The sequence below is a fragment of the Triticum aestivum genome, chromosome 6B, assembly GCF_018294505.1.
Source record: "Triticum aestivum cultivar Chinese Spring chromosome 6B, IWGSC CS RefSeq v2.1, whole genome shotgun sequence".
NCBI lineage: Eukaryota > Viridiplantae > Streptophyta > Magnoliopsida > Poales > Poaceae > Triticum > Triticum aestivum.
The window spans coordinates 585018948-585037357 of NC_057810.1; the positions used below are offsets into that span (position 1 = coordinate 585018948).

The following is an 18410-nucleotide window of genomic DNA, read 5'->3' on the forward strand; positions in this document are numbered from 1 at the left end:
CGGATGGAATTGAAGCGTCTCTTGATGTGCTTGGTCCTCTTGTGAAATCTGGATTCCTTTGCCAAGGCAATTGCACCAGTATTGTCACAGAATATCTTCATTGGTCCCGATGCACTAAGTATGACACCTAGATCGGAAATGAACTCCTTCATACAAACTCCTTCATTTGCTGCTTCCGATGCAGCTATGTACTCTGCTTTGCATGTAGATCCCGCCGCGATGCTTTGTTTAGAACGGCACCAACTTACAGCTCCACCATTTAATAAAAACACGTATCCGGTTTGCGATTTAGAATCGTCAGGATCAGTGTCAAAGCTTGCATCGACATAACCATTTACGACTAGCTCTTTGTCACCTCCATAAACGAGAAACATATCCTTGGTCCTTTTCAGGTATTTTAGGATATTCTTGACCATTGTCCAATGATCCACTCCTGGATTACTTTGGTACCTACCTGCCAAGCTTATTGCTAAGCATACGCCAGGTCTGGTACACAGCATTGCATACATGATAGAGCCTATGGCTGAAGCATAGGGAACATCTTTCATTTTCACTCTATCTTCTGCTGTGGTCGGGCATTGACTCTGACTCAACTTCACACCTTGTAATACAGGCAAGAACCCTATCTTTGCCTGATCCATTTTGAACTTTTTCAAAACTTTATCAAGGTATGTGCTGTGTGAAAGTCCAATTAAGCGTCTTGATCTATGTCTATAGATATTGATGCCCAATATGTAAGCAGCTTCACCGACATCTTTCATTGAAAAACTTTTATTCAAGTATCCCTTTATGCTATCCAGGAATTCTATATCATTTCCATATAACAATATGTCGTCTACATATAATATCAGAAATGCTACAGAGCTCCCACTCACTTTCTTATAAATACAGGCTTCTCCAAAGGTCTGTATAAAACCATATGCTTTGATCACACTGTCAAAGCGTTTATTCCAACTCCGAGATGCTTGCACTAGTCCATAAATGGAGCGCTGGATAGCACCTTTTGGATCGACAAAACCTTTCGGTTGCATCATATACAACTCTTCTTCCAGAAATCCATTCAGGAATGCAGTTTTGACATCCATTTGCCAAATTTCATAATCATAAAATGCGGCAATTGCTAACATGATTCAGACAAGCTTAAGCATCGCTACGGGTGAGAAAGTCTCATCGTAGTCAACTCCTTGAACTTGTCGAAAACCTTTCGCAACAAGTCGAGCTTTGTAGACAGTTACATTACCATCAGCGTCAGTCTTCTTCTTGAAGATCCATTTATTTTCGATGGCTTGCCGATCATCGGGAAAGTCAACCAAAGTCCATACTTTGTTCTCATACATGGATCCCATCTCAGATTTCATGGCCTCAAGCCATTTTGCGGAATCTGGGCTCATCATCGCTTCCTCATAGTTCGTAGGTTCGCCATGGTCAAGTAACATGACTTCCAGAATAGGATTACCATACCACTCTGGTGCTGATCTTACTCTGGAAGACCTACGAGGTTTGGTAGTAACTTGATCTGAAGTTTCATGATCAATATCATTAGCTTCCTCACTGATTGGTGTAGTTGTCACAGGAATTGGTTCTTGTGATGAAATACTTTCCAATAAGGGAGCAGGTACAGTTACCTCATCAAGTTCTACTTTCCTCCCACTCACTTCTTTCGAGAGAAACTCCTTCTCTAGAAAGGATCCAAATTTAGCAACAAAAATCTTGCCCTCGGATCTGTGATAGAAGGTGTACCCAACAGTCTCTTTTGGGTATCCTATGAAGACACATTTCTCCGATTTGGGTTCGAGCTTATCTGGTTGAAGTTTCTTCACATAAGCATCGCAGCCCCAAACTTTAAGAAACGACAACTTAGGTTTCTTGCCAAACCATAGTTCATAAGGCGTCGTCTCAATGGATTTTGATGGTGCCCTATTTAACGTGAATGCGGCCGTCTCTAAAGCATAACCCCAAAACGATAGCGGTAAATCAGTAAGAGACATCATAGATTGCACCATATCTAGTAAAGTATGATTACGACGTTCGGACACACCATTTCATTGTGCTGTTTCAGGTGGCGTGAGTTGCGAAACTATTCCGCATTGTTTCAAATGTAAACCAAACTCGTAACTCAAATATTCTCCTCCACGATCAGATCATAGAAAATTCATTTTCTTGTTACGATGATTTTCCACTTCACTCTGAAATTCTTTGAACTTTTCAAATGTTTCAGACTTGTGTTTCATCAAGTAGATATACCCATATCTGCTCAAATCATCTGTGAAGGTGAGAAAATAACGATACCCGCCGCGAGCCTCAATATTCATTGGACCACATACATCAGTATGTATGATTTCCAACAAATCAGTCGCTCGCTCCATAGTTTCGGAGAACGGCGTTTTAGTCATCTTGCCCATGAAGAACGGTTCGCAAGTACCAAGTGATTCATAATCAAGTGATTCCAGAAGTCCATCAGTATGGAGTTTCTTCATGCACTTTATACCGATATGACCCAAATGGCAGTGCCACAAATAAGTTGCACTATCATTATCAACTCTGCATCTTTTGGCTTCAACATTATGAATATGTGCATCACTACTATCGAAATTTAATAAAAATAGACCACTCTTCAAGGGTGCATGACCACAAAAGATATTACTCATATAAATAGAACAACCATTATTCTTTGATTTAAATTAATAACCGTCTCGCATCAAACAAGATCCAGATATAATGTTCATGCTTAAGGCTGGCACCAAATAACAATTATTTAGGTCTAAAACTAATCCCGATGGTAGATGTAGAGGTAGCGTGCCGACCGCGATCACATCAACTTTGGAACCATTTCTCACGCGCATCGTCACCTCCTCCTTAGCCAATCTTCGCTTAATCCGTAGTCCCTGTTTCAAGTTGCAAATATTAGCAACAGAACCAGTATCAAATACCCAGGTGCTACTGCGAGCATTAGTAAGGTACACATCAATAACATGTATATCACATATACCTTTGTTCACTTTGCCATCCTTCTTATCCGCCAAATACTTGGGGCAGTTCCGCTTCCAGTGTCCATTCTGCTTGCAGTAGAAGCACTCAGTCTCAAGCTTAGGTCCAGACTTGGGTTTCTTCTCTTTAGCAGCAACTTGTTTGTTGTTCTTCTTGAAGTTCCCCTTCTTCTTCCCTTTGCCCTTTTTCTTGAAACTGGTGGTCTTATTGACCATCAACACTTGATGCTCCTTCTTGATTTCTACCTCCGCAGCCTTTAGCATTGCGAAGAGCTCGGGAATAGTCTTGTCCATCCCTTGCATATTATAGTTCATCACGAAGCTCTTGTAGCTTGGTGGTAGTGATTGAAGAATTCTGTCAATGACACTATCATCAAGGAGATTAACTCCCAGTTGAATCAAGTGATTATTATACCCAGACATTTTGAGTATGTGTTCACTGACAGAACTATTCTCCTCCATCTTATAGCTATAGAACTTATTGGAGACTTCATATCTCTCAATCCGGGCATTTGCTTGAAATAATAACTTCAACTTCTGGAACATCTCATATGCTCCATGACGTTCAAAACGTCATTGAAGACCCGGTTCCAAGCCGTAAAGCATGGCACACTGAACTATCGAGTAGTCATCAGCTTTGCTCTGCCAGATGTTCTTAACATCGTCAGTTGCATCTGCAGTAGGCCTGGCACCCAGCGGTGCTTCCAGGACGTAATTCTTTTGTGCAGCAATGAGGATAATCCTCAAGTTATGGACCCAGTCCGTGTAATTGCTACCATCATCTTTCAACTTAGCTTTCTCAAGGAACGCATTAAAATTCAACGGAACAACAGCACGAGCCATCTATCTACAACAAACATAGACAAGCAAAATACTATCAGGTACTAAGTTCATGATAAATTTAAGTTCAATTAATCATATTACTTAAGAACTCCCACTTAGACAAACATCTCTCTAGTCATCTAAGTGATCACGTGATCCATATCAACTAAACCATGTCCGATCATCACGTGAGATGGAGTAGTTTCAATGGTGAACATCACTATGTTGATCATATCTACTATATGATTCACCTTCGACCTTTCGGTCTCCGTGTTCCGAGGCCATATCTGTATATGCTAGGCTCGTCAAGTTTAACCTGAGTATTCCGCGTGTGCAACTGTTTTGCACCCGTTGTATTTGAACGTAGAGCCTATCACACCCGATCATCACGTGGTGTCTCAGCACGAAGAACTTTCGCAACGGTGCATACTCAGGGAGAACACTTCTTGATAATTAGTGAGAGATCATCTTAAAATGCTACCGTCAATCAAAGCAAGATAAGATGCATAAAGGATAAACATCACATGCAATCAATATAAGTGATATGATATGGCCATCATCATCTTGTGCTTGTGATCTCCATCTCCGAAGCACTGTCGTGATCACCATCGTCACCGGCACGACACCTTGATCTCCATTGTAGCATCGTTGTCGTTTACGCCATCTATTGCTTCTACGACTATCGCTATCGCTTAGTGATAAAGTAAAGCAATTACAGGGCGTTTGCATTTCATACAATAAAGCGACAACCATATGGCTCCTGCCAGTTGCCGATAACTTCGGTTACACAACATGATCATCTCATACAATAAAATATAGCATCACGTCTTGACCATATCACATTACAACATGCCCTGCAAAAACAAGTTAGACGTCCTCTACTTTGTTGTTGCAAATTTTACGTGGCTTCTACGGGCTGATCAAGAACCGTTCTTACCTACGCATCAAAACCACAACGATAGTTCGTCAAGTTAGTGTTGTTTTAACCTTCACAAGGACCGGGCGTAGCCACACTTGGTTCAACTAAAGTGAGAGAGACAGACACCCGCCAGTCACCTTTAAGCACGAGTGCTCGTAACGGTGAAACCAGACTCGCGTAAGCGTACGCGTAATGTCGGTCTGGGCCGCTTCATCTCACAATACCGCTGAACCAAAGTATGACATGCTGGTAAGCAGTATGACTTGTATCGCCCACAACTCACTTGTGTTCTACTCATGCATATGACATCTACGCATAAAACCAGGCTCGGATGCCACTGTTGGGGAACGTAGTAATTTCAAAAAAATCCTACGCACACGCAAGATCATGGTGATGCATAGCAACGAGAGGGGAGAGTGTTGTCCATGTACCCTCGTAGACCGAAAGCGGAAGCGTTAGAACAACGCGGTTGATGTAGTCGTACGTCCTCACGGCCCGACCGATCAAGCACCGAAACTACGGCACCTCCGAGTTCTAGCACACGTTCAGCTCGATGACGATCCTCGGACTCCGATCCAGCAGGGTGTCGGGGAAGAGTTCCGTTAGCACGACGGCGTGGTGACGATCTTGATGTTCTACTATCGCAGGGCTTCGCCTAAGCAACGCTACAATATTATCGAGGACTATGGTGGAGGGGGGCACCGCACACTGCTAAGAGATCTTGGAGATCAATTTTTGTGTCTTAGAGGTGCCCCCTGCCCCCATATATAAAGGAGCCAAGGGGGAGGGGGCGGCCGGCCAAGCAGGGCGTGCCAAGGGGGAGTCCTACTCCCACCGGGAGTAGGACTCCCTTCTTTCCTAGTTGGAGAAGGAGAAGGGGGGAAGGAGGAGGAAGAGGGGAAGGAAAGGGGGGGGGGGCAGCGCCCCCCCCCCCTCCTTGTCCTATTCGGACTAGGGGGGAGGGGGCGCGGCCAGCCCCTTGCCTCCTCTCTTCCTCTCCACTAGGGCCCATGTAGGCCCATTAAGCCTTCGGGGGGTTCCGGTAACCTCCCAGTACTCCGGTAATATCCCGATTTCACCCGGAACACTTCCGATATCCAAATATAGGCTTCCAATATATCAATATTCATGTCTCGACCATTTTGAGACTCCTCGTCATGTCCGTAATCTCATTCAGGACTCCGAACAAACCTCGGTACATCAAAACTCATAAACTCATAATATAACTGTCTTCAAAACCTTACGCGTGTGGACCCTACGGGTTCGAGAACTATGTAGACATGACCTAGCACTATTTCCGGTTAATAACCAATAGCGGAACCTGGATTCTCATATTGGCTCCTACATATTCTACGAAGATCTTTATCGGTCAAACCGCATAACAACATACGTTGTTCCCTTTGTCATCGGTATGTTACTTGCCCGAGATTCGATCGTCGGTATCCAATACCTAGTTCAATCTCGTTACCGGCAAGTCTCTTTACTCGTTACATAATACATCATTCCGTAACTAACTCATTAGCTACATTGCTTGCAAGGCTTATAGTGATGTGCATTACCGAGAGGGCCCAGAGATACCTCTCTGACAATCGGAGTGACAAAACCTAATCTCGAAATACGCCAACTCAACATGTACCTTTGGAGACACCTGTAGAGCTCCTTTATAATCACCCAGTTACGTTGTGACGTTTGGTAGCACACAAAATGTTCCTCCGGTAAACGGGAGTTGCATAATCTCATAGTTGTAGGAACTTTGTATAAGTCATGAAGAAAGCAATAACAATATACTAAACAATCAAGTGCTAAGCTAACGGAATGAGTCACGTCAATCACATCATTCTTCTAATGATGTGATCCCGTTAATCAAAGGAGAACACATGTCTATGGTTAGGAAACACAACCATCTTTGATTAATGAGTTAGTCAAGTAGAGGCATACTAGTGACGTTAAGTTTGTCTATGTATTCACACATGTATTATGTTTCCGGTTAATACAATTCTAGCATGAATAATAAACATTTATCATGATACGAGGAAATAAATAATAACTTTATTATTTCCTCTAGGGCATATTTCCTTCACGAAGGGCCCGAGCACCCGGGGCACTAGACCCCGGGCACCCACACCAATCAGAGAGAAGCATGAGGTGGTGGAGACGAGAGGGAGAAGGCCCTGACACATGAAGAAACTCCCGATAAAGCCTGAAGCGGATAACAAAGGAGGAAGAGAGAAGTTTGAGTTCCCCAACTCCAAGATCATAGCAACCCCTCTTGATAGTACGGATGTTCCTATGACTCAAAAAGAAACCGAAAAACTTCTCGAGCCGACACCGAACACCGTCTTTTCTCTCTTTGGACTTGATAGGGTTACCGACGTCTGCCGATGCACAAGAAGCGTTAATGTCCTGAAATAAACTTGACAACCGACATTAGTCCTCGCGAATCATATTGTGATCAATCATCAAAATGTAATTGAGTGACAATTGCACTTTCAGTCCCGATTCTAAGCAGTAAAGCATGGCACACTGAACTATCGAGTAGTCATCAGCTTTGCTCTGCCAGACGTTCTTAATGTCATCCGTTGCGTCGGCAGCATGCCTAGCACCTAGCGGTGCTTCCAGGATGTAATTCTTCTGTGCAGCAATGAGGATAATCCTCAAGTTACGGACCCAGTCCATGTAGTTGCTGCCATCATCTTTCAACTTAGCTTTCTCTAGGAACACATTAAAATTCAAAGGAACGGTAGCACGGGCCATTGATCTACAATAACATAGACATGCAAAATATTATCAGGACTAAGTTCATGATAAATTAAAGTTCAATTAATCATATTACTTAAGAACTCCCACTTAGATAGACATCCCTCTAGTCATCTAAATGATCACGTGATCCAAATCAACTAAACCATGTCCGATCATCACGTGAGATGGAGTAGCTTTCAATGGTGAACATCACTATGTTGATCATATCTACTATATGATTCACGTTCGACCTTTCGGTCTCAGTGTTCCGAGGCCATATCTGCATATGCTAGGCTCGTCAAGTTTAACCCGAGTATTCTGCGTGTGCAAAACTGTCTTGCATCAGTTATATGTGAACGTAGAGCTTATCAAACCCGATCATCATGTGGTGTCTCGGCACGACAAACTGTTGCAATGGTGCATACTCAGGGAGAACACTTATACCTTGAAATTTAGTAAGGGATCATCTTATAATGCTACCGCCGTACTAAGCAAAATAAGATGCATAAAAGATAAACATCACATGCAATCAAAATATGTGACATGATATGGCCATCATCATCTTATGCTCATGATCTCCATCACCGAAGCATCGTCATGATCTCCATCGTCACCGGCGCGACACCTTGATCTCCATCGTAGCATTGTTGTCGTCTCGCCAACTATTGCTTCTACGACTATTGCTACCGCTTAGTGATGAAGTAAAACAATTACATGACGATTGCATTGCATACAATAAAGCGACAACCATATGGCTCCTGCCAGTTGCCGATAACTCTGTTACAAAACATGATTATCTCATACAACAAATTATATCACATCATGTCTTGACCATATCACATCATAGCAAGCCCTGCAAAAACAAGTTAGACATCCTCTACTTTGTTGTTGCAAGTTTTACGTGACTGCTTCTAGCAAGAACCGTTCTTACCTACGCATCAAAACCAAAATGATTTTTCGTCAAGTGTGCTGTTTTAACCTTCAACAAGGACCAGGCGTAGTCAAACTCGATTCAACTAAAGTTGGAGAAACAGACACCCACTAGCCACCTGTGAGCGAAGCACGTCGGTAGAACCAGACTCATGAACGCGGTCATGTAATGTCGGTCTGGGCCGCTTCATCCAACAATACCGCCAAATCAAAGTAAGACGTTGCTGGCAAGCAATATGACTATTATCGCCCACAACTCATTGTGTTCTACTTGTTCATATAACATCTACGCATAGATCTGGCTCGGATGCCACTGTTGGGGAACGCAGTAATTTCAAAAAAAAATCCTACGATCATGCAAGATCTATCTAGGAGATGCATAGCTACGAGAGGGGAGAGTGTGTCCACGTACCCTCGTAAACCGAAAGCAGAAACGTTTAGTAACACGGTTGATGTAGTCAAACTTCTTCACGATCCAACCGATCCAAGTACCGAACGTATGGCACCTCCGCGTTCAGCACACGTTCAGCTCGATGACGTCCCATGAACTCTTGATCCAGTTGATGTCGAGGGAGAGTTCCGTCAGCACGATGGCGTGGTGACGGCGATGATGATGTTACCGACGCAGGGATTTGCCTAAGCACTACGATGGTATGATCGAGGTGTGTAACTATGGAGGGGGCACCACACACGGTTAAGAGAAACTTGTGTGTTCTAGGGTGCCCCCTACCCCTGTATATAAAGGGGGGAGGGGGAGGCCGGCCGGCCCTAGGGGCGCACCCAAGGAGAGGGAGTCCTACTAGGACTACTAGTCCTAGTAGGATTCCTCCACAAGGAAGAGAGGCGGAAGGAAGGAGAGGGAGAGGGAGTATGAAAGAGGGCGCCGCCCCCCTTCCCTTGTCCAATTCGGACTGCTAGGGGGGGCGCGGCCTGCCCTGGCTGCCCTCCTCTCTCTCCAATAAGGCCCATGGTAGCCCATTAGTTCCCCGGGGGTTTCGGTAAACCCTCCAGCACTGCGCTTTTATCCGAAACTATCCGGAACACTTCCGGTGTCCGAATAACATGGTCCAATATATCAATCTTTATGTCTCGATCATTTCGACTCCTCGTCACGTCCGTGATCTCATCCGGGACTCCGAATAAACTTCGGTCATCAAAACATATAACTCATAATACAAATCGTCATCGAACGTTAAGCGTGCGGACCCTACGGGTTCGAGAACTATTTAGACATGAACGAGACACATCTCCGGTCAATAACCAATAGCGGAACTTGGATGCTCATATTGGCTCCTACATATTCATCGAAGATCTTTATCGGTCAAACCGCATAACAACATACGTTGTTCCCTTTGTCATCGGTATGTTACTTGCCTGAGATTCGATCATCGGTATCATCATACCTAGTTCAATCTTGTTACCGGCAAGTCTCTTTACTCGTTCCGTAATTCTTCATCCCGCAACTAACTTATTAATCACATTGCTTGCAAGGCTTATAGTGATGAGCATTACTGAGAGGGCCCAGAGATACCTCTCCGAAACACGGAGTGACAAATCCTAATCTCGATCTATGCCAACCCAACAAATACCTTCAGAGACACATGTAGTTCATCTTTATAATCACCCATTTACGTTGTGATGTTTGATAGCACACAAAGTGTTCCTCCGGTATTCGGGAGTTGCATAATCTCATAGTCTGAGGAACATGTATAAGTCATGAAGAAAGCAGTAGCAATGAAACTATAACGATCATAATGCTAAGCTAACGAATGAGTCTTGTCCATCACATCATTCTCCTAATGATGTGATCACGTTCATCAAATGACAACACATGTCTATGGTTAAGAAACATAACCATCTTTGACAAATGAGCTAGTCAAGTAGAGGCATACTAGGGACACTTTGTTTTGTCTATTTATTCACACATGTACTAAGTTTCCGGTTAATACAATTCTAGCATGAATAATAAACATTTATCATGAAACAAGGAAATAAATAATAATTTTATTATTGCCTCTAGGGCATATTCCCTTCATCCACATGTGTAAGGAAAATACTAAGGGGGGAAGTCAGGCTTTTACCCGCATTGGGGGCCTGAACCTGTGTATGTCGTGTGACTTTGTGTTATGTGTGGTCTCCTAACGAAATCTCACGCACTCCCTCTAGTACCACTGCTAGGACTTATGTAAATCTCTCAACAACAGTAGGGTCAGACAATGTCGTCTCCCGTGTAGGCCTTCCCTTTGGTGCGTATTCTCAAAAGCCCTGACCTTCTTGCGCATACCTAGGACTCGATGTGTGTGACATCGCGGTTGGCAGGTGTCCGTCGGATGATGTGGAGTTGGCGTGGTGCCTTGTGCAACAACTACGACGGTGTTGAGCGATGCTTGAGCTGCGACGAGGTTTTGGTAGTCGGGTTTCTGGTGGGTTTGCGGGTCTGCGCTTTTTTTGGTTGTTGTGCAATCAGGGGCTATGGTGGTGTCGTCTAGGCAGTGACAATGACAGGTGATGGGCACCTAGTGGTGGTGATCCGATGCGGCACATAGGCATTGCATATTTGTCTTCCATTGCTCGCCTTCGAATCAGAGATGCCTAGCTACTAGCGGGGGTGTCCGGCTATTTGGCATGGGCCGGCGTGGATTCTTGTGTGGCTTTCGTGATGAGAAGAGAACCCACTTCATGGTTATCTATGGTGATTTTTTTTTTGGCGGGGGGTCGATGGTGAAATTTAGTGACTTGCCACGAGGTAAGTATGATGATGACACTTGTTCCGACCTCGACAACATATTTCTTCTCGGCGGCACGTGTTAAGCGTGAGTCAGTGCCCATGCCGTCCGGTGGTGTAACATGCACGGTCATGTTGCATGGGTGTGACTTGTGTTTGTTGTAACGGTTTACTCAATTTTTTGTTAATTCGCTGGACAATTATATTCTTCTTAATTACTATAAAAAAATTGCGAAATTCTTAATTACTGTAATTGATAGAGGCATTTGGACTCCTTCGATTTTGAAAAAAAAAATGAAAGCCGAAACAAGATCAATTATAGAAACCATGAAGTCAAGCCGAGGACGACCTCTCTTCTCTCTACAAGAAAGACTCCTCATCGACCTATCTGAAACCATAAAATCTCCTCTCTTGACGACTTGGCGTCAGGCGCCGGCGGGCTCCATCCATGGCTGGATTCCCGTTTTTAGCCGGTAGTCACCTGCTTCTGATGAAATCGTCCCGTCAACGCGACCAATCTCGCTCTGCTCCGTTGTTGCAGCCGCCGGGAACTGCAGCGATCCAGGGGGACCGTTCCTTCCGCGGGATGGAAGAAGGCCGGCGACCACGGCGGACCGCCGCCCAGATAAAATTTTGGTCAATCTTCATCAGGGTACGTAATAGTACATCTCCTTCCTTGGTTGATCCTCTTATGTACTAGCTCTGCAGAGTTGACAGACGTTTCAGATATTCAGTGGTTGAACCGTACATACTCAATGCCTGAATTTACTCGCTAGTTATTCAGCTCGTGCATTATGTATGATGGGAATCGGCACCGGTAAATCTCACCGAGTGGTGCGCGATTATGTATGCGCTCTGACAGATTTACCATGATTTCCCAGGGTTTTACACTCACAGGTGGCATCGCATGGGCGGTTTGGCTCTTGGTGGTGCGATTTGTGTACCAGAATCAAGAATTGCAGGACAACTTTACAATGATACTTCTTTTGATCCTTTCTCTCGTGCCGGCAGGATTCTTTTGGTGCTTAACACATGAAGATATGCAGACACCTACTCCGTCCTAGATCATATCAGTGATTAATAAAATTTGCGTTATGAGGGGTAAAGCATACATTCATTTTGTATTGAATCATATCCTAGAAAATCTTGTAGTGAATCGTTTGCATACAGAACCTACATTGTTCCATTATACTCCCTCCGTTCCTAAATATAAGTCTTTCTAAAGATTTCACTATGGACTACATACGGATGTATATAAACGTAGTTTAGAGTGTAGATTCACTCTTTTTGCTCGGTATGTAGTCTTTTATTGGAGTCTCTAAAAAGACATAGTATATTTAGGAACGGAGGGAGTATTTGTCACCATTCTGCTATCTCAGGTTTGCAATGGGGGTGTCAATTCTACTGCATTTAGACTCGGGCTTTTGGTAAAGGCAGTTCAAGCCGAGTTTGACAGAAATCGGAGGTCCGAATGTACTTCAATTATCTAGAAAACGGAAAGAATTTACATAAGCAGTTTATAGCTTGCCTTCAAGAGAGAAAAAGCAAAAGACAAGTTTCCATGGATCCAACTACATGCATCAGTATCACAAATTCATTTCAAAGAAGCCCGAAGCTTCAACCATTGCGGCCACATTCAAAATTGAGAAGAGCACACGTTTGTCGTCTGATTGCCGGCGCATATCTTCTTGCATGAAAGCAGCTTCCAGTGCCTGCTTGCTGCTTTTTCTCCTAGCTGCTTATATCTCACCCACCATACAACACTGCATTTGACATTCATGCAAAAGGGTAAGTACAAATTTCGCAAATGTAAACAGTATAAAGGAGTTGTGGCGCCGGCTGCAACCCCTTACGCTCATCGATCAGCCGGACCGCCTTCTGTGGCGCTGGACCGAAAACGGCACCTACACCGCCAAATCTTGCTACATGGCTCTCTTCGCCGGCTCCGTGCGCGCTCCGCACTGGAAGCTCACCTGGCGGTCCTGGGCGCCATTGCGGGTGAAATTCTTCGCTTGGCTTGCTCTCCAAGACAGGTGCTGGACGGCGGCTCGACTGGCCAGACATGGCCTCCCGCACCACGCCGCCTGTGTCCTATGCGATCAGGAGATGGAGACTATGGAGCACATCCTTGTTGCCTGCCCATTCTCGCGCCAGGTCTGGCATGACTGTTTTTCATGGTGCCACCATCACGCCCTAGCCCCTACCTCTGATGTCCACTTCTTGGACTGGTGGCACGACACAACAGCTGCGGCACCGGCAGCGCTGCGGAAAGGCACCGCCTCGATCATCATCTTAGCTGCATGGCTCATCTGGAAACACCGGAACTCTTGTGTCTTTGATGGCATCACCCCCTCCACCTCCAGACTATTGCATGACATCCAGGAGGAAGCTCGTGCTTGGGCCAAGGCAGGGGCCAATGGACTCGCCGCTCTATTGCCGTAACTATCTTGTGATGTCTCGGGGCTGAGCACACCCGTCTTTCCCTCATGCTCGCACTAGGGTCCTCGCCTATCCTGTGTACGCTGTACCCTAATGCCCTCACCCTACCTCTTTGTAATTCTATTCCCCTCCCTTTTAATGAATGATACGCAAGCTTTGCGTATTCGCGAAAAAAAATAAACAGTATAAAGAGCAAGAGAGGCAAGAATTCATACCCGTATCCAATACCCGAGGAAGCATAGGCGGGCCAGCGCTAGGAAAGCCCACATGGTGTACAGGGCATTGGGGGCCAGCATCCAGTGAGAGAACATAATGATGTTCATGGTGATACCTATTATCACATAACCATTAGTTCATTCCAAAAATTCTGAATCAAAGAAACTGTATTGGTGGCCGTGAGACAAGAAGAAGAAAACGCACATACCCAACATCCCGAGGTGAGCGGCGAAACGGGCATACTGCTCCTCGATCCATGACCGTCCGGACAAGGCGCAGGGTACTCCCACGACCACCAAGCACCACACTATCTGAAATGCAAGGTGAACCCACCACCTGTAGTTATCTGAATAGTCTTTACCGAGCAGCGCGGCAGGACCCATGTACGGAAGTAGGCACATCGACCCAGAGAGCGCAAACATCTGGACAATGAGCCAGTTGCCCCATGGCGGCGACGAGTCCTGCTCAAAGTCAACGCCAATATGCAATATTACTCCAGCTGATTATCTGGTACTGTATTTCAGAGTAATAACCCTAAATTCAAAAGAAACATCTACTGCTAGTCTGCTACACAGCAAAGAAGTTACTTGATATCTCTTCTCTGAACACTGATCGTCTAGCAATCTAGCACCATCTAGTGTAGATAAAATAGTACTACTACTAGCTTAGAGTATTTTTGACAGACCAAATATCATGGATCAAAGCAGAACTTGGCACACAAACACTGATCATACACCAGCTGTTTGGATTTTGCTGCTACTAGCATTCCATCATCATATGAAATAGACCATGAAAGCGCATCTATCTCAAGGAAAGAAATTCGTAAAATGTTCGAGAAAACCTAGTTGGTAGAAACATTTGGTAAAATTCTAACAATCTGAATTATAATGTGATGATAGATGTATGTGGTGGGGAGATATGTTAAAATTAAACCATAACCAATATATCGATACAAATAATTTCATGACAGTTTCCTTATCACATCACGATTAGATGCAAGACAGACAGAGGAAATATTGCAATATTCTATCCTCTAACGAACAGCATCTTCTACTCTTGCTCCCTAGAAAAAAGCATCTTCCACTCTTGCACAAAATTCAACTCTAATAGGAAGTTCACGTTCCTAAAGATACAACTCTTGTATTGTTGAGCACTAATGCAAATTATTTTAATGGGTAAACCTGAATGTGAACATGACGCGCAACAGTAAAACTAGATATGTCAAGAGCTGTGCACAAACCATCATATCAAAACTATGCAAAAACTGGAACCATAATCTGAAAAATGGCAATAGATATCCACTATTCATATATCTTGCGATAGAAATGTAATTGACTTTAATTTGACATATCAACAGAATCAGCTGTATAAGATCAAATGTTGGCATATTGAGCCAATATAATCCGAGCTCACATTTCTAATGTTGGATTTGTCTATGCATTCACATCGTTAGATTTCTTATCATGTCATCAGAAGACTCGAGAACTACTCACCGAGGGGGAGCGGCTGGGGCTGGGGTCAGGCTGGCTGCGTGCTATCAGCGGAGCTTCGGGGTCCGTCTCCTCGCCGCCGCTCAGCCTCTTCTTCTTGGAGAACCGGCTCGCGAGCCGCGACCACCATCCCGCCGTCGTCGTGGCCTCAGTAGCCCCCTTCGGCGTCGCGGCGTCAGCAACCACCTTGGCCGTCGCGGGCGCGGCCTCGTCCTCACGGGCCCCGTCCCTCTCGCGGGCCTCCTCACGATCCTGCGCCATCTCCGCCGAGAGCAAGAAATCCCAACGGCGGGTCGGGAGGACGCGGAGGAGGGTCCCCCCGGCCATCGCCAAGTCCAGGATGCCTCGCCTGAGGCCCTCCGAGGCAGCCGCGTCTCTCCCGGCCGCGAGCCCCTCCAACAGGAAGCACTCCCGCAGCAGGTCCGTGATGGCCCGGGGCCTGCTGCCCGCGTCTGCCTGTGACAGCGTGTCGGCGGCGGCGCGCAGGCCGGAGCTGTCGAACTCAGACTCGTTCGCGGAATCCGCAATCTCGCGAGCACGCCGGGCCAGCTGCGCGGCTGCGGCGGGCAGAGCAGTCTTGGGCAGGGCGACGGCGAAGTTGGCGGCGCCTCCCGTCAGGAAGCGCGCCGCCAGGAGCAGGGCCTCCGTCCGCTGCACGTCGTTCATCTCTCGACGATGGGTGGGTGGGCAGCAGAGAGGGGAAGACGGGTTGGTTTCTTGCTGAGGTTCTGGAGGAGGGCGGAGGCGGGAAGGGGATGATGGGGAGAGCGGTTACTCGGGGGCGGGAGGAAAACGGGGAGGGAGACTGAAGAGAGGGGATTTATCAGGTGGTCGCTCGGCTCTTGCCGGAGGGGGGAGGCTGGGGACGGCGGTGAGGAGGGGCTTAAGGATGGTTTATGAAAGAGATGAAAGGGGGAGCCAGAATTGTATTGCTTGCTAGTATAATTTGAGTATGTTGTTTGCTCCATGTTGTTTTGCCTGCATACTATAGTGACACAATTTCTAGTGTTGTGTCGAAATGAACATTGATGAGTTCACATAATTGGGTTCAAGGCTTTACTGAGCAACTTTAGTAGATCCCGCATCCCGCCGGCCCGCAAAACGCGTTTGCGATTCGCGCAAAATGGCTTTTGCGGGCCGACGCGGACGGCCACAGATGCAGACCCCTCAAACGCACCCACATAAAAGTAAATTCGCGGAATATACTTTTTTAAGGGTCGGCTTTGCGGGGTCTGCTCTTTGCGCCGCTGCATCCCGCATCTCATCGGCCCTCAAATATCAAATCCAACATATTACAACAAACGTAAGCAAAACTAAATTATTCAAATCAAACATAATACAATAATCATCCACATTACAAATAATTATTCAAATCACCGTAGCAAACTTAAATAATGCAATACAAAACTTGCCATGAATACAAATACAAACGAGTACAAAAATTAGTCATTGTCCAGCCCTTTGCTAATGGTGGTCAATGAGATCCTTCTGAAGTTGAAAGTGTGTGTTTGCATTTTCAATCTCCTTGTATGTCTGAAGAAAAGCTCTAATGCGGTTAGGGTCTCTAGCTGGTTTGACACGGCTACCCACATTGTCGTAGAAGAATTCCAAGTTCATTCCTCTCTCATCTTCGGGAATCATATTGTGCAGGATAACACAACATGTCATGATATTTTTCAAAGTTTTCTTATCCCAAAAACGAGCAGGACCGCGGACAATGGCAAACCTAGATTGCAAAACACCGAATGCTCTTTCAATGTCTTTTCGGGCTGCCTCTTGCACCCTTGTAAATTCACATTGTTTTTTAGTTTTGGGTTCTTTGATGCTCTTGACAAATGTGCACCAAGGAGGGTATATACCATCTGCAAGATAGTATCTCTTTGTGTATTCATGCCCATTGATAGTATAGTTGCAAGCAGGAGCATCACCACTAGCAAGCCTAGCAAACAAATGAGACCGTTGCAACACATTAATATCATTGAGAGTGCCCGGCATACCAAAAAAGCAATGCCAAATCCATAAATACTCGGATGCTACGGCCTCTAGCACAATTGTTGCATCACGAGACTTGCCACAATACATTTCTTGCCATGCCTTGGGGCAATTTTTTCAAGTCCAGTGCATACAATCAATTCTACCTAGCATGCCAGGCCAACCTCTCCTCTCATTAGATGCCATCAATTTTTTTGTGTCATCTTCATTGGGTGCCCGAAGATACTCAGGACCAAAGACACGGATGATCACTTTTGCAAATCTACGGACAGACTCAATTGTAGTATCTTCACCAATGCGAAGGTACTCATCGGCATAGTCAGCTGGGACGCCATATGCAATCACCCGCATAGCCGCGGAGATTTTTTTATATGCACTAAATCCCTTTAAGCCCGCAACATTTCTTCTTTGAGTGAAATACCGACTATTTGCCTCGCAAGCTTGAACAATTTTCACAAAGAGGGATCGGCGCATTCGGTACCTTCTCCGGAAGAGGTGCGATGGATATGTAGGATTCTCCGTGAAGTAGTCTTGCATCAACATCTCGTTCCCAAGATGACGATTCCGGGGAATGCAAAGACGCCCGACGGTCGATCCTCGCCTCCTCTTCAGGTTCTCATCTTCGTGCTCCTTCACGGCAAGAGCCATGACTAATTCTGCTGCCGAAAGTTCGCAAGCATGGTTTCAATATCCGAGTCGTCTGAATCGGACGAATCGGAGAGCAAGAACTTCTCGCACGGGCTCAACTCCATCTACATGCGTACCGGCGCGTTAATCAACTATACACCTCGCAAAAATCACAAAAAACGGACTAACCGGTGGCGGGTGATCCCGGGTTGCGACGAGGGGGCGGGCTCGACGGTGGTCGATCCCCGGCGGCGGCAGCGACGAGGGGCGGCACTTCTCGCCGGATCCGAGGGGTTCGGTGCAGCGGCTCGGCGTGGGAGGGCGTGGGGCGGCCCCGCGGCACGATTCCGCCTGCAGATATGGTCGGAATCGCCGGTGGCGAACGGGCGAAAACAAGGGCGGTCGGCCGCAGAAGGAGGGGGAAAAAGCGCGTGGGCTGAAATGTCCCTGCCACCAACTGCTTCTCTATGATGCAGGGCACCGCAGCCGTGAGGGGGAAACCTGCATTTTCCCGGGTTGGGGTC

The 18410-nt window shown here is 45.9% G+C and overlaps 2 protein-coding genes across 2 annotated transcripts; one reads left to right on the forward strand and one right to left on the reverse strand.

The window, feature by feature from the left end:
• Positions 1-11492: 11492 nt before the first annotated feature.
• LOC123134502 (uncharacterized) lies at positions 11493-12363 on the forward strand. Its single transcript, XM_044553749.1, has 2 exons — positions 11493-11774; positions 12004-12363. The coding sequence occupies exons 1-2, from the start codon at positions 11571-11573 to the stop codon at positions 12184-12186; spliced, it is 387 nt and encodes a 128-aa protein (XP_044409684.1). The 5' UTR covers positions 11493-11570; the 3' UTR covers positions 12187-12363.
• A 174-nt stretch (positions 12364-12537) lies between these two features.
• Positions 12538-16036, reverse strand: LOC123134500 (uncharacterized). Its single transcript, XM_044553748.1, has 3 exons — positions 15271-16036; positions 13777-14238; positions 12538-12885 (listed from the first exon to the last, which is right to left on the reverse strand). Exons 1-2 carry the CDS (start codon positions 15931-15933, stop codon positions 13915-13917), a joined length of 987 nt encoding a protein of 328 aa, XP_044409683.1. The 5' UTR covers positions 15934-16036; the 3' UTR covers positions 12538-12885; positions 13777-13914.
• Between the last annotated feature and the right edge of the window lie 2374 nt (positions 16037-18410).